The sequence below is a fragment of the Colletes gigas genome, unplaced genomic scaffold (genome assembly GCF_013123115.1).
Source record: "Colletes gigas isolate AHSC1104 unplaced genomic scaffold, ASM1312311v1 Colletes_gigas_Sc00026, whole genome shotgun sequence".
Classification (NCBI taxonomy): domain Eukaryota; kingdom Metazoa; phylum Arthropoda; class Insecta; order Hymenoptera; family Colletidae; genus Colletes; species Colletes gigas.
This window is the reverse complement of record NW_025106655.1, coordinates 704153-720355: the sequence shown is the minus strand read 5'-3', so window position 1 is coordinate 720355 and position 16203 is coordinate 704153. Positions and strand designations below refer to the sequence as shown.

General features: G+C 42.1%; 1 protein-coding gene across 2 annotated transcripts in view; it reads right to left on the bottom strand.

Moving 5' to 3' along the window:
* Positions 1–16203, bottom strand: part of LOC122401629 (dual 3',5'-cyclic-AMP and -GMP phosphodiesterase 11) — a 94716-nt gene that overhangs the window by 44651 nt on the left and 33862 nt on the right. Inside the window, exon 2 of one of the 2 annotated variants that reach the window (XM_043403868.1) lies at positions 14144–14248. Coding sequence is in view for 1 of the 2 variants with exons in the window: in XM_043403867.1 (XP_043259802.1) it covers positions 1183–1222 (40 nt within the window). In the remaining variant the exon portion in view is untranslated. Of the gene's footprint in view, positions 1–1182; positions 4323–14143; positions 14249–16203 lie in introns of those variants that run through there. The other variant, XM_043403867.1, reaches the window with a different exon arrangement.

Genomic DNA, 16203 nt, shown 5'->3' with positions numbered 1-16203 from the left:
CAAGATACAGATATTTTTTTTTCGTTACGTTTTAACGACTTTGGATGAAATAATAAATGTTATTCCTTATGTTGACCTTTAATCTAGAATAAAAAATATTTTGTTCATAATAGTGCTACTATTTAAACTATGTTGCATAATTAAATTAGAAGTTTACTGCAAGAATCATTTTTTTGTGTTCAGGGCCGTGTATCTTCGACAATTTTGCATTTTTTAAGGAGGATTTTAGTTCACATGACATGTAGTACTATTACGAACAAAATGTCATTGGATTTTTTATTCCAGATCAAAGGTACTAAATTCACTAGTTTAAGAAAATTGCCTGATTTCTTGTTTCACAACTCGCAGTAAAAAATTACACGTCTGCCCCGTTTCCAACAAATTTTTGGAGGCCTCCCACGCTGGTTCCTATCACGGCTGTAATAATTAATATTTGCATACGAAATTTTTACAAGAAATAGTTCAAGAAACATACTTTTGGAAACATAAAGCATTATTCGGAAAAAGTTTCATGATCACACTCAAAAAATTCTTGAAAATTGCCTTTATTTTCAAGCGTCATAGTGGTTTCCCCCCCTCAAATAAGTCCTATTCCAAATAACGCTTAGTACTATTACGAACAAAATGTAATTCGATTTTTTATTCTAGATGAAAGGTAGTAAATTCAATAGTTTAAGAAAATTCCCTCTTGTTTCACAACTTTCAGTGAAAAATTACACGTCTGCTAGTTTCCAACAAATTTTTCACACGCTGGTTCCTATCACGGCCGTAATAATTAATATTTGCATACGAAATTTTTACATGAAATAGTTCAAGAAACATACTTTCCAAAACATGAAATATTATTCCGAAAAAGTTTCATGATTACAGCCAAAAAATTCTTGAAAATTGCCTTTATTTTCAGCAGTCGTGGTGGTTTCCCCCCTCGAATAAGTCCTATTCCACGGTCGTTTATCACGAACGATACCTCGCCGGCGTACGTAGAAAACGCGACAGTCGAGCGAAACTCCCGGTGGAACTTTCACCCGTCAGAAATCGGTTTTAACGCGGTCAGGCGGGAAACAATAATCCGTGACGAAAAAAACGAAAATAAAAAAAAAACCAAACGAAGAGACGAGAGAAGAGAGAGAGGTAGCCGGTGGAAAGAACGGGGGGAAAGGAACGTAAAAATTGTCGACTCACATTGATCGAATATCTTAAGCATCGCTTTCTTCAGCTGCATAATCGTGCGCTGACCGTGGCGAGGCGCCTCGATGAAGTGGAGCAATCACGTACATAACCAATATCGTCGTCGTGTAAGAACCGAGCGTGGCTCGTTTCGCGCGGAACACGTCGTTTCGAGAACAATTCATCCTCCGGGGACGCGAAAACGGCGTCCTTCAAGGACCGATCGCGCGTCTCGCGGGACACTCGGTCGGCCGACAGGCCGCGATTCCACACCGCGACCGCGTCATCCTCGTTCCTCGTTCTGCCGTTTCCTCCGTCCTCCTCCCCCTCCTGTTTTGTCGTACGTCGAGGCAACGGGTCGCCGGGAGTCCGGGTACCCGGGGGTCCGGTGCGGTCGGCCTGGAGCGCGACTCGCCTCGCAGGGAAACGTCGACGTCGCGTCTCTCGAGGAAGCGGTCGTTCTCGTCACTTCCGGCCCGCCGTGGAATTCGCACGACGAACGAACCCGTTTCCTACGATCGCTCCCACGTACGCGGTCGGATTTCTCGACGCAAATTCGCTACGACACCCACGTGGCCGCGGCGACGACTAACCGTCCGCGACGGAGACTTCAACGGAGACCGACGGAAACCGACGTCCCGCTGATCCATCCGATAACTGCGCGCCTCCCTCGACGCGCGTCACTCGTTCATCGCGGCGACGATCGTTAGTCGTAGAGAATGTTCAACGACCGATCGAACCGTTCTATCGTAGACGTGGCACTAATTATCAACACCTCGCAGAATCCTCCGTCTCTTCGACGATCGTTCGAACACGCTACTTGATCGCGTTCGTAAAATCGTTTCGCAGAACCATCGACCGTGCTCGAACAGCTGACTTCGAAACTGTACCGCGCTACTCCGTTTCCGGTCGAATTATTATCCGACAAAGGGTACGAACGGGAAGCTCTGATTTACGGAGCATCCCCCTCCGCCCGGCGTGGAGGCTTTTTTCCATCCGAAAGAGAAAAGAGCCGTGTCTTCTTCCGACGGTTCGATTTCGTGGACCCGGTCGATCGATGTCACCCGACATCCGGCACGATTTCACGAAACGTGCATTCGCGGTTGCGCGCGCGCGCTCACGCGCCTCTTGTTTACCTTCTCTTCTGTGTCACCAGACTTCGATTCGAGATCGAACGGGCATCGATCAACGTCGAGAGATCGCGCGAGGCTCGACGGATACCGTAGCGTGTGCGCTATGGCGGAACCCGCGTCGCGAATATCTGTCGGAGCATCTTTTATCGCGGCGAGATCCCGACCGTTTGCTCGATGGCGCGTAGTAAACAGTTCGCTGATATTCGATGTGGACGCGGTTGCGTGCAAGGCGATCCGATCTCGATCAAGTTCGCGCCTGTTTCGTAGTTTCGCGCCAGCAACGAACCACGGTATGGTGTTCGAACGAAAAAGCTGACCGTTACGACGGAAGCGACACTTTTTTTCCACAACGGTCGCGTATGAATAATGCACGCGTCGCACAAATCACGCGCGAAACGTCTCCCGCGCGAGTTTAACCGCGACTGCCGAGTCGAGTCGAGTTACTCTCTTGCGGGCTCGAACCGAGCGAGGTTGCTGAAGGGGGGAGCCGAGCAGAGGGTCGAGGGGGGGGAGGGGAGTACGAGACAGTCAGAGAGAGAGAGGGAGATAACAGACGGAAACAGCTGCGGCTAGGCAGAAAGAGTGCAAGATCGAGAGAGGGAAGATTTCACAGTCGACGAGGAGGAAGAAAGATTTTAGAAACCGCGAGTTGAAACGGGAGGGGAACGTTACGAATCGGAGAAAGAGAGAACAAACAGAAGATTTGGAGACAAAGGCGGACGCAACAAAGAACGCGAAATGGCAGGTACCGGTAGTCTCGGGCAACAACGAGAAATTTTCAACCTCTCTTTCTTTTTTTTTTTTTTTTTCTTGCAAAATGCGTATTTATTTATCTGCTAATAAGGAACGTTACTCCAGCGTTGTACTCCGATTTTGATGAAACTTGGTATAACTGGCATATATTCGTATTTAGGGAGAAGGGATTAGATGTGCAAGTGTGTAATAAAATTTTATATTTTTCTCATTATTATGCAAACTCTAAAATTGGAAAAGTGTCTGTCGATTAATTTGATTAATTGCCAGTTAAGAGAAATCTGATGAAAAATATTTGCAAAAGCAAAAACAGTAGAGCCACCTATGACTTTTCGATATTTTCATTTACACCATCTTATTGCCCACGAAAAACCATACGTTTCTTATTTTGAATATTTTGTTCTACCTGCATTGGCCTCCGAGATATATTTGGAGGGTGGAAAACACCCCCTACACACGAATATCTGAAAAGAAATACGTGTTTAATATATTTTAATGTTCTGTCGTTATACCAAGTTTCATCAAAATTGGAGTATAACGCTTGCACGACGTTCCTTGTAAGGAGATTCTCGCGTATACGAAAGAGCTCCATTTAAAGACATTGTTGTTGGCTTTGATACGTTGCGTGTATCTTCCATTTTTAAGCTTGCAAAATATATCGCCTGCTTGACTACTCGCCTACTTAATATTGCGTCCATATATCGAAGCAACTCTCGAGAAAATGTTTTTGCGGTTTTTCTAACGAGAACGTATGGATACGTGTATAATTACGCGATAAAAAGTATACCGATTAGAAGCGTGTACGAGCTTCCGGATACCGTGTCGCGGTAGAAAGCTGAAAATCAGGCTACCGACGAAATGGCAAAGTGTATTGGCGTCCCGAAGGCGAAAGAGAATGATGGTTCGAAGACGGGTGGTCAGATAAAAATTGTTATCTGTTTCGTTGGCCGTCGAGTATGTGCTTACATCGGCTTTCGTCTGATAACCACGCGGTCATTCGTCCATTTACGTAAGTATACGCGAGAGACGATGCTGGTGGTAGAAACGAGACGGATTCGAGCTGACTATACTCTGTTCTCTTTCCACGAAAAACGCGCGACGAGTGCTCGAATCGTATACCGAACCTCCTCGATAGATGTACAAGTATCGACGATGATCACCATTCGAGGTTCGTCTTGCGTTGAAACCCACCGCGTACCTTTTAACGAGAAAATGGTACGAGATAGAAACACTTAACTATATTAGTAGTTAGCCATAGTTTCTTAGAGACATTTTAGACGAGTTACAATTACGTGTAATAATATTTTACAATTCGAGAGTATAACTGTTCGTAAACTTTATTTTTACGCGTACGATCGAAAGCTTTTTGCCAGAGATTGTGTAAATTCTCGGGAAAATCGAGCGTGACCGTTCGATCGCGTCGATTTGGCGCACCATAGAAAAGTCCATAGAGCCCGTAAATGGACCGTGGACTGTACTTTGAAAAGGCTATCTCATAAGATACGCGCTAATGTCGTTTCCAGCGATATCACGAAATTCCTCATTTCCAAATCTACTCTCGTATTTTCCCACGATGCGTGCTGAATATTCCGGTCTCTACGATTCCACGATCTCGTAGCTTACAGCGGTTGGCACGCACGTTGTTTTTCCGCGAATATTTCGTCTAACGTTTACGACCGCGGTTCACGAAACCGTGATTCAATGGAAAACGAAAGACGCGTGGCGCGAGATAATCTGCATAACCACGTGATGTCGAGTAATATGCAATCGACGATTACGGTGGCGTCCAAGTAACTTAAGAACTTCTCGGTGCAATGTGCACTCGCGTTTGTTCGTGCGACAATAACGTGTTCTCATTGTTAATTTTATTGAACGATAACCTCACAATTAGACGCGAATTATTTTATTCCGCGAATTAATATTTTAACGAGTTATCGCCAACGTTGTACGTACACCAAGATTTTATCTTTTCGCTAACGCACTCGATAAACGGTTCGCCAATTCTAACTAAAATTCGCATTACGTGATCGTGATATCAGTACGTTTTATCTAAATGCACGTTCGTAAATACGCATTCCGCCTTCACCTTTTTTTTTCCTTCTTTTTCTTTACATTAATTTGATCTCTCGCGTCGTAAATGGCTCGTTTCTTTTAACAGTATTACACTTTTACTATACACGGTGTTCGACCACCCCTGGGAAAAATTTTAATGGAGGATTCTGGAGACCAAAATAAGACGAAAATCAAGAATACCAATTTGTTAATGAAAGCTTCGTTAAAAAGTTATTAAGAATTAAATTCAAAAATTTTAAATCGTTCTGGAAAAATTATTTTCTGTTGCGGGGGTCAATTACAATCATTTTTTGTGAATAGACATACTCTCGAAATCCTACCCACTTTCTAGATAAAAATTCGAGAAGGTGTGAAATTTTTCGACGGAAAAAAAATTTCAAAATCGTTATGGAAAAATTATTTTCGGTTGCAGGGGTCAATTGCAATCATTTTTGGCGAATAGATATACCCCTGAAATCTTGCGCATTTTGGAGAAAAAAATTCAGTAAGGGTGGAACTTTAAACGTTAATAACTTTTTAACGAAGCCTCCATCAACAAATTGGTATTCTTGATTTTCGTCTTATTTTGGGGTGACCGAACACCCTGTATAATTTTGAGAACCATGCTGGTCATCATAGTCAATGCACTGTCGATACAATTTATTATATCTTTTTAAGAGAATTGTCAAAATAAGTCCAAACAGGATCTAACTTCGCCCAATCAAGTTTGCTTGGATATTAAAAATTGCCTGAACTCGACTTGTATTTTCAAGTACCTGGACACTTCTACATTAGAATATTAAACTATTTGACTAAGTGACGTACAAATTGTCAACGCAATGAACGAGGTTTACGAGCAAGACTCGAGCCTGCAACCGTACATTCGTTTCTAGATCGAGTGTTTCGGTCCACCGTAGATTCTCAAGAATAAAGACGACCAATTTGCTTCGACAATCGACCTTTCGCCACTTCTTTCCATCCAGGAAATCCGTAATTGTCGCCCGGTGAAACGTGTGTACGCGTTTCTCTCAAGCACAATTAAATTTTACGTTTGTACTTCGTTGCGTAAACGAGCGTGATTTCACTACAGAATCGGAGAAATTTTTATAACTTTGTTAAGCGACGACCTCGTCGAAACATTCTTCCTTCAACCGTAGTTAAATATTTGTCCAGTCGAGCATTCGAATATTAATGCTCGCGGAACGTTTGAAACCGTCGAGCCGTTCAACAAGTAAATAAATAACATCGATTGTAACGAAAATTTCGCCGACAACCCGTTCAATTAGTCGACCGCGGATCAGTTTCTCGAAATTAGCAAAGATATCGAGGCGATTCGTAAATATCAATTTAACGAGTTAATAACGGGTTTTTTTTCTATGCGAGTCTCTTTCCTTTTCCTTCTTCCGCTCGCGCCGCGCGTTTCAAGCAAATTGCGCCGCCCCGCGTGGGCGAGTTAATTGGACGCTTACTTACGCGTGACGAAACAAACACTGCGGACGCGCGGGACCGAGAGTTTTCAATGAATTCTAACCAACAAATCCCGCGCCATCGTGGGCCGAAATAATGTCACCGACGATTAGTCATCCCGTCGAGTGCCCTCGCGACAGAAGTGCCGCGATTCTGGCCTGCGAAATCTTCTGACCTTTCGCGAACGAGCGCGCGCGACAAGAGGAAGAGTCGCCCGCGGATCGCTTACAAGCCAAGTCGATTTTTCTGGGTTAACGAGCGCGTCCCGTGTACGCGTACGAGCGAAATCGAATGTAGCTCGACCGTTTCACGCACCAGAAATAATCCCTAGGCGTACGTTCGAACCATCTCCGGCTACCAGACACGGTTGGACCGGGTCAAACGCCATTTGAGGGTTAGCTGGCCGTGGCTGCTGCGCAGGACAGCCGCGTCAAATTCGTTTCTCACCTTCCTACCACGTCCCTGACCGCTAATATACAATTATTTCACTAAATTTATAAACACTTTAACGCACTAAACCTATTAAGCGATTAGGAACATGTTCGTTGGTACCGTATGGCGGATGCTTTGCGTTCGTTGTTTTAAAAAATTCAGATACATATTAAAGTTATATTTCTACAAGCTTAGAAACGTCTTATGAAATGTCTGTATATAAAAATTGGAGGATGGTTAAGTTCTGGAGTGAGATGGACTTATTCCACTGTTTCGAAAATGGTGGGTTGAGAGACATAGTGGCGTAGGTCACATTTTAGCTATTTCACATCAAATAATGTTTTGCAAAATATTAACGTTACAAAGACACATCTAAAAGTGTCAGAAAGTGTTAAAAAGTATCTATCTATGAAAATAATTGAAGGATGTTTAAATTCTGATGCTTCATGAAGAATTATGATTCTTTCATAGCTGATTCTATTTAACATTACCCGTAAGCATTTATTCTGAAACACATGTAGTGGTTTTGTATTTGTTTTCCATGTGCTGACCACTCGAGAACCCATGTCTCCAACGAGCCACCCTCGACAACTTTCCTCCCTAATTTAAACCCCTAAATATATCAACGTATGAACAAAGAATAGACCAGTTTAAAAAACAACTCAATTCATAAGAAACAATATTTTTTCCCCCATTCATAGTTATTCACGTTTAATTTATAGCGAACCACTGTTGTCCATCCACTTCCGTATTCGAGCCACAGCCCTAATAAGCAGTTTAAACCAATTTTCGAGACTCCATTATTTTTAACCGTGCGTAAGTCACCACAACGCGGCTCTATTATAGTAACATATAATAGAGTAAGTGTGTTTGTGCTCATATACAGATACAAAACACTACAGTGTCGAATTTATAACTCGTTACATCCAACGACACGCTCAACAAGCACGATCGAAGCGATTAGAGAAGTTTTGGAGAAGAGAATTGCTATCAGATTTTATTTTAACGCGATTAATTTGAATTCACTGGGTCCTGTCGATACTGCCATGCATTCTTAAATTATTATATTTTTAGATTAACAGAGAAACGCTTGTTTTTATACGTTATTCGCCACCGAATTGTCGTAAATAAGAAATTAAGTTAATTTAACTTGATTATTGCGGACGTCTACCGTCGATCGACATTTTCCACTATTTCATTCACCGACAAAGACTGAATTTGCTACAAACAAATAATCAACTTTCATGATACTCGCCATTAAGATACAAAAAAAAAATCACCATTTTTCGATCAAGTCACAAACAACAAATCAGTGTAAATGTACGGACAGCGATAATTGGCGATAATGTAATCGAACCTGTTTTTCCTGATAGGAGATTAACAGGTCAAGCTTATGTAAATTTCTTGAGTAATCAATTGCACGAGTTACTGAAAGAAGTTCCATTAGGTGTACGTCACAAGCGGTTTACGCGTGACGGTGCATCATTTTATTTTAGCCAATCGGCCGAAAACTTCGCGAACGAACAATGTTCGAACGTGTCAAATAAATTGTATCGAACAAGGAAGACTTTTAGGGCGCGTGAAAGTAATTTTAAATATTTTTGTTCGCTGGGCGTCGAGTGTTGTATAAAATTAAGTTGTAAACTATGTGGAGCAAGCATGCTAAACACATGTTGGCACAGGAGCCAATTTGCATTTTGCTACCGTGTCGCAGACTGCGAACGTGTAATTATTTTACAACTAAAATTACTATTTTAATTAAAAATCTTCAATTATTTTCACTACGGTATACAAATACGATTCTATAAATACAGACGCATAGAAATAAATGAAACGAATGAAATTTTGTTGCATTTCTAACCGTTACAGGGATACAGCTTTTCCCAGTTGCATGAAACGTCACGATGAAAATAGTTTAAACTGATAATTATTTTGCAACCGTGTAAAAAACGGCACAAAGATTTTGAGAACAATGATTCTGATTAGAAGGTGATCCATCCTGATCGACAGCGGAAGGGTTTACGAGAACGTTGCTGGTGTTCAAAGTATGATTCAACAATAGCTCCAGACAACCTGCAGACACATCGAGGACACGCTAAAGATTAATCAGAGGCGTGTCTCATTTTATACATACGTACGTATCTCCATGTGTTAAACCGTAATCTCGAGTAAGTCAGTCATTCGTACTAGAGATTTCAAACCCATTCGATTGGTTTCAAAGCTTAAAAAAGTAACTTTTATTTGAAAATATCTCTCTTGTGCAGTTCGCGAATTACAGTAGAATTAAAAATAGCCAAATATTTTAGGATCAATTTCTATCCCTTAAAATAACCTTACATATGCCTTATGTATCACCAAGTTTTGGAATTGTTAGATCTTCGAAGTAAAAAAATATACTTTTCACGAGCAAAAATTAATTCGATACGTAAACCTTTACGTGCAAAATATTTAGCGTATAAACGACCGGATACATATTTTTCGAAATTCGTTACAAGCGAGTCGGTGAAATACTGTATTCCTTTCCGTGGCAACGAGAGCGGTCGTGTCAAGAAAAATAATAGATGTGCCCCGTAAGCCAAACGTTATCGTCGCTGGTCGCGCGTGTTATGGCAACGAAGACGTTCCCGAAGCATCGACGTCGTACGGATCGAACGGATATCGCGGACAAGAACGAAGTCACCTCGAGAGACACCAAGAAGGTGGATGACGATACCGCGAGGAACAAGTAGCTCGTAAAGAATCGTGATATCGGCCACGCGCGCGACGTTTCTGCGTCTTCTTGGCCGTACGAGCGCGAGGGATCGACGAAACCGATCGTTCGCGGGCAAAGGATGGAAAATCCGACGAAAAACAACGCTAGAGAAACGAAGAAAGAGAAAGACGACCGATCGACTATATAGTCTGTCACGTTTTCGCGCGGTAAGCGCACGATGTACGTGCACACACATAACCTGCCAGGTGGTTCCCAGTCGCGTACCTACACGAGTCTGTCGGATTATGTAACTGATGAGTTAGCGTTCGAGGTATCGTGCCCGTGCACCGATCAACAGTCCGTTGCTATCTCCGACGCAGCATTTCATCAACGGAAACGCTTGCAATAATATTTCGAACCTTTAAATCATTTTTTTTTTTTGTCGTGGACCTCCAAGATTTAAATCGAGATTTAAATCCGAGTGCCTTACCTTTGAATCATACGATATAAATAAAGAAAATTATACACGTTTAACGCGTTCAACGCCGCGTCTGGGCGACGGCTATTTTGGGGGTGACTTATGGGTGGGCCTTCTTCGTCACGGTTGAGTTAGATTTTGCAAGTAGTTTGTAACAATTTTAATGGGATACGTGTGGATATAAAATGTACATACGGAGATATAATGAGAAATTTTTAAATTTCACTTAAAATGGTTTGCCTTTGTAATACTATATATATCTGATCGTTTCGATGTCAGTTCAAATATTAAAGTTCGAAAAATTGAATTTGGGCCCCCGCGGGAAATTCGAACGATTCTCGCTGGCTGACGAACATTCGTAACGGAGGCTCTAATTGCAGAGTCTATTCGAGAAACTGTAATTTTGCGGATTAAAAACTGAGATATTGATAGTTTGACTCCAACCATTTTTCTGTGTACCAGCATTGACGACTAACGACTAGCAATATAAAATTGAAAAGAGTTCCGAGTACGCGAAGAATGAGCGGGGAACCGGAATGACGTAATTTATTACATTGTCGCGGATGTCGTCGCTTTTGACGACTGGAATAATGAAAAACGGCTGGACACGCGGGCGTCGTTGCCCAGTCGTACGAGAAACGTCGGCTGCAGATCGAGAATTACCTCATGTTTCAGGAAACGATGCATTAACACAACCTCTTGCACGTCCTTCCTCGACGGCTACGCAAAGCAGGAAAAAAGTGGACAAACTTGCCAACAGTTCCACCACGACGAAGCGTGCAATGATATCTAATACTGTATTTAAATAAAAAGCAAATTTTGAAAAGAAACAACGTTTAAAAAATAAGGAAAGAATTCTGAAAATATTCTATACTTTGTGAGAAATTTTTTTGGATTTGTTGGAAATTCCCTTTTCTTTTCACCCTTCTTATTTAATTTAATATTTCACCCCATATATTCACCAGTACACTATTTAACACTAGATTTACGGGCATTGATCGCACGTATATTTATTGATACTTTCCATGTTGACGATTACCTTACAATACGATTTTTCTTTTAATTAGAATATGTATTCACACCAGTGCATCAATCAAATTCAACATAAGTTGTTAAAAAATAATATTTAATATATTTTAATAATTATTATATAATATTTAACATATTTACTAAAAATTCTCCAATGGAATTGATCGTAAATTTAGTGGTGCAATAATAAAAAAAAAAAGATAACCTCCTAATAATCAATAGCATTTTCGTCCATTCTGGATTAAAATTTCCCCCAATTTCTATTCCGTTTTTCCCTCCGTAGTGTCCAAACTCGGTAATAATTTCTAATATGGAATAATTCTATTCCCCGATTTAATGCGCGCGTTCGAGGTGCCAAGACGAAAGAGTAAGATAGAAAAGGAGAAGATTTCTCCTCTAAAGTCGCGCGTTTCACGACCATTACCTCATGACCGGCAGTCGCAACTCTCTAACCGTCCAGGTAGTCGCTAAGGAATTCTCTTAGCAACGATCTCGTAATTAACCCGCGGATCGTTTTCTCCCCCGTCTCGCTGCCATCCGTCCATTCGCACTTCGCGTCCGTGAGTCACATTTCGTTTCTTAACTTTCGCAGACGTTGCATCTCTCCGGCCGGCTATTAATGATCGCTTCTTCCAACGCGGGACTTTGACGTCGCCGCCGTGAAACGAAACAATTTCGAACAAAAGCCGCGTACGAACCACCGCGCTGCCAACGATCGCGGCGTTTCGAAACGCGATCCCCGAGACGTTCGAGGATAAAAGTTTTATCGCGAAACGTTCGACGGGTTACCGGTACGCGCGTAAAAAAAACGAAAAAAAAACAAAACGTGTGAAATTTGTTGTGTCCAAAGGAACGAGCACGCTATCGGCGAAGAATGCAATTACTTTCGGAACGACGACGCGAGACCATAAATCGCCGCGCTTGAAATTACGTTTCGTTGCAGACGTCGTGTAATAAATGAAAGTTTTAAAGCGCGAAACACTTCCTCGGGTTAATATTTTCATCTTTCAACCCCTTTCCGGAACTTCATCCCCTCGAGATCGAAACAACGTCCTGTCGTGCCTAGGTGAAACCGTCGGAATTCCTTGTTCCACGTTTTCGCCATCAACGAGATCCTTCCTCTGCCGCCGACTTTGATCCTCGCAGCTGCGCTTCTTCGAGCTGAAAACGCTCCAACGGATACGTCAATTAGGACGCCGCTAATTCACGGAGGTTGCGACCTTCCGCTCTCGGCCCACGTACGGGCCAAAGTAATAATAACTCGTTTGGAACGCGAGATATAACGGAAGACGAAAGGAGAAGAAAAGGCGGGAGAAAGAAAGAAAAGATCCGTAGCGTGCTTAAAATCGGACCTGCCCCGTTGGCATTGTCAACGATGTCAATGCCGCGCGAACGCGTCTTAATTTCATTTTATTGCTCGACTCGATAAGGTCACGGCGATCTCCTCGTATCGCGATCGATCATCCTTCGCAGATTATACTGTCATTCAGCGTTTCTCAAACCGAGGTCCTCCCATCGAGTATCGATGGAAAAAATCCAAAGTTATCGTTCAAATTAATAACCATCTCTGGACATCGAGCAGTAATTATACGTGCAGACGTTGCGTGTCGGTGCTTGCACACACATTTGGCTTTCCACTCGCCATGAAATTCCAATAATACGGTGCGGCGTTCGCTCGTTTCAGCGAACCAAAACGTTCTGTGTAACAAAGTAATTACGAGATCTGGTTTAACCGGAGCTTTCATCAAAACCGCGACAATTATGCTCGAAACGCGCATAAGCTGCCCCAATGACGTCACCCGCGAATCGGTACCTTCGTGGGCTCTATTATTAAACCATATAAAATATTCGAGCGTTTCGTGCTGCAATCCCAAAAGACCTCTACCCGGAGGTTCAGAATTGACTGACCGGGGACAATAAGCGCGGGTCAAACGAGCGCGACTCGTATCGAATTAGTAGGTCGCGGAGAAATTAACCCTCGGGGCAATTGCATGGTACGCGTCCCCAGCCCTGCCAGATGCGCGGGAAGGCCAAAGTGCCAAAGGTTCGCGCGTACGTTAGCTTCAATTTCAACTTCGAACGAAGTACAACCAGGATCTGTTTGTGCAATAAGAGAAATCATGGTCGAATCCTTTAACAATTGTCGTGCGGACAGTAAAGCAGAGATTCGAAATGTCCTTATAATTCTACCATGTTGGTGGATCCACAAAGTGGAAAACATTTTCGCGAGCTTTAGATTAAAAAGTAACAGAGGACTGGATAAGGGAGCACCGCCATTTAATTTAGAACACGATAACGACGCTTCCAAAAAAGAATTTTAAATCATTTTGAAAAAATTATTTTTAGCTACGGGGGGCAATTACAATCATTTTTAGTGAATAGACATATCCTCGAAATCCTACGCGCTTTCGAGAAAAAAATTCTGTACCGAACGTATATTGTGAGATCAGTAAATGTTCCTGCAAAATTTCATGCGTATGGACGGATTGGAGGATTTTAATGTTTCAAAATGGGAACAACGCGTATGCACAGCTTTCATTCTGTTAAAAAACAATAGAATTTGTGTAATTTCATTCTCTGTCTCACTTCCTCTTGTGTTCATTTCTGTAACCTGTTGGAAAAATACATTGAATGTAAGGTCTACCTGTATACCTTGTCTGTGATTAAACGATGTATTGAATTCTAATTTGAAATATAAAACGTTTAGTACATGGTGCTCGATAGTATGTTGGATATGATTAAAATTATAATCGGTGGATATTCGAGATCTCGTGGCATCCGGTATATGGTGGATGTCGCAAGTTTTGCGTCGATCGCAAGATTCGTTGCGTTGTGGAAAATATTAAAAATCGTGGTTTACGGGGTAGGATCGTGTCGATTGAAAATGGAGAATTGCGTGGTGCCCTAGGGGCTGTGATAGTAGATTAATGGTGGACTCACCCGGCTTCCTGCGCGAGCTCCAAAGCACAGGAGGATGCGCGGAGGCGGCGACGGCAGCGGAGGGGTTACCGGCGGAGGCAGCCAGCTTGACTGCGTTCCGCGTACCTGAAACAAAAGAAAATTCATTGTCGTATGCGATTAAACCACCGATAACTTTTTCTCCCCGCCGGTCGTAACAAAATACGCCCTGATAAATCAAACACCTACGCATTTAATAAACCATTGATTCGTTCTCGTTCGAAAGAAAACAACCAACGAGATTCACCCTGTATTGGAATTGGGTGAAAAAGCAGTACACTTTGTAAGTAAAAATGAAACTTTATTCTGTGGTTTGGATGGACGTCTTTACTCTGTTAAAACTGATCAAGAAGTGAGGCGACGCTCAGATCCCCTAAAAGAAAATCTGGCGTCCACTTAAAAAGGAAGGAAACCATTGCCTGCATCATGTTTATTTTCCTGGCCATCGACGACAAACAGACCCAGGCCCTTAGGCCCGATGGTGCCAATACGGTCTTCGTATGCAGACAATCGACAGTGTTTCTCACTGGTAATTATTTATTAATAATCCAACACCCTGTAATTACACTCGAGGACGACTTTGAACAGACTATAACAAATCTCACGTCAGTAACGCAATCGAAATAAAAAAACATCGTGTCTTTTAATATTATGCATTCAAATTAACCACCCCTTAACAGAATGTATTTATTTTAAAGTGATCGTACGCTGACAATAATTGCAAGAAAATTACTTCACGTTGAGAAATAACAATCGTTTGTTCGAATCTTGCAACAGCAGCTTCCATATTTCTTTGTTTTTTGTTTTTCTCTAACAGCGTCGTCCGACCCACATTTTCCTCTACCGTATTATGAAAAGTGATCCGGCAGAGACAAACGGGTGCAGCCGCGCTTCGTATGCAACGATTATCCGTTTATCATTCTTGATAGTGAAACGGGACACGAGACAATGTGTTGGATTACGTCGTCTGACATTCGCTTTAATGAACCATCGATAATCGCCGTGACACCGGTGGTCTACCGTGAAGATTAGCGATTCATTTTCGATGGCACCGCGATCGTGTTACCGAATTTTTTTCTTATCGTCCCGCAGCTGTAGACGATAAACAAAATACATAAAGCGTCGTGGCGCTGTCTTTAAAATTCATCGATAAATTCGACGGTGGTTACGTAACAAATATCGTTTTACAAGCGCCAACGTTGATTCCAACTCAACCTTACCCCCCATTCGCTTATTTAACCCTCGATTCTAGCAGTATGTTCCAGCATTTCTATAAATTTTAATTCGCATAGAAATATATTCTCGAGCTAAATTATTTCTGTACATTTCAATTAACCGACGAATACATTAATTCAGAAGCAATTTTTCGTCAAACTAGAACAGAAATTTTACTGTCCAGGCATTTTCATGCGTTCGCGTTTGTAACTGGTTTTCCAGAACGTGGTTCGCCTTCAGCAATTCCTCGTCCTTCTCCTAACGCTTTATGACATCGATAAACTTGTTCGCGTGACAATGTTTCCTCTCTACACATCTATTTCAACCTTTTATAAGTTTCGAAAGCACCTTCCTTGCGTTTCGCTCAAAATTTTATAGCGCGCCGTTGCTCCATTTTTTTGAAGTTTTATGTTTTACGACGCGCTCGTACGAGATACTGTTATTTATTTACCAATAACTCTGCATCAGCCGAATTGATTAATATATATACACCATGAATACTTTAATGAAACTCGCGGATCGTAGTTTATTTGGTTTTCGACTATCAATCCGAGTTACATGGCGAGCAGTCTCGTTGCTTTTCGAACAAGCCACGTACACGGTTATTACGGTAATAACCGCGTATTTTCCTTTCGTGGATTATTTTTTGAGGCCAGAACGTCGATGACGAAACTAGTCGTGAAACAGTTTCCCATTTATTTAATTATTTTTCTCAAAACTGTAGGTCAAGCTCCTTGACCGACTGACACAAAATTTGTCACAGTGACGATAATTTACCATCTCGTGATTTTTATAGTCTCACTAGCTCACAAAAATAACGAGTTAAA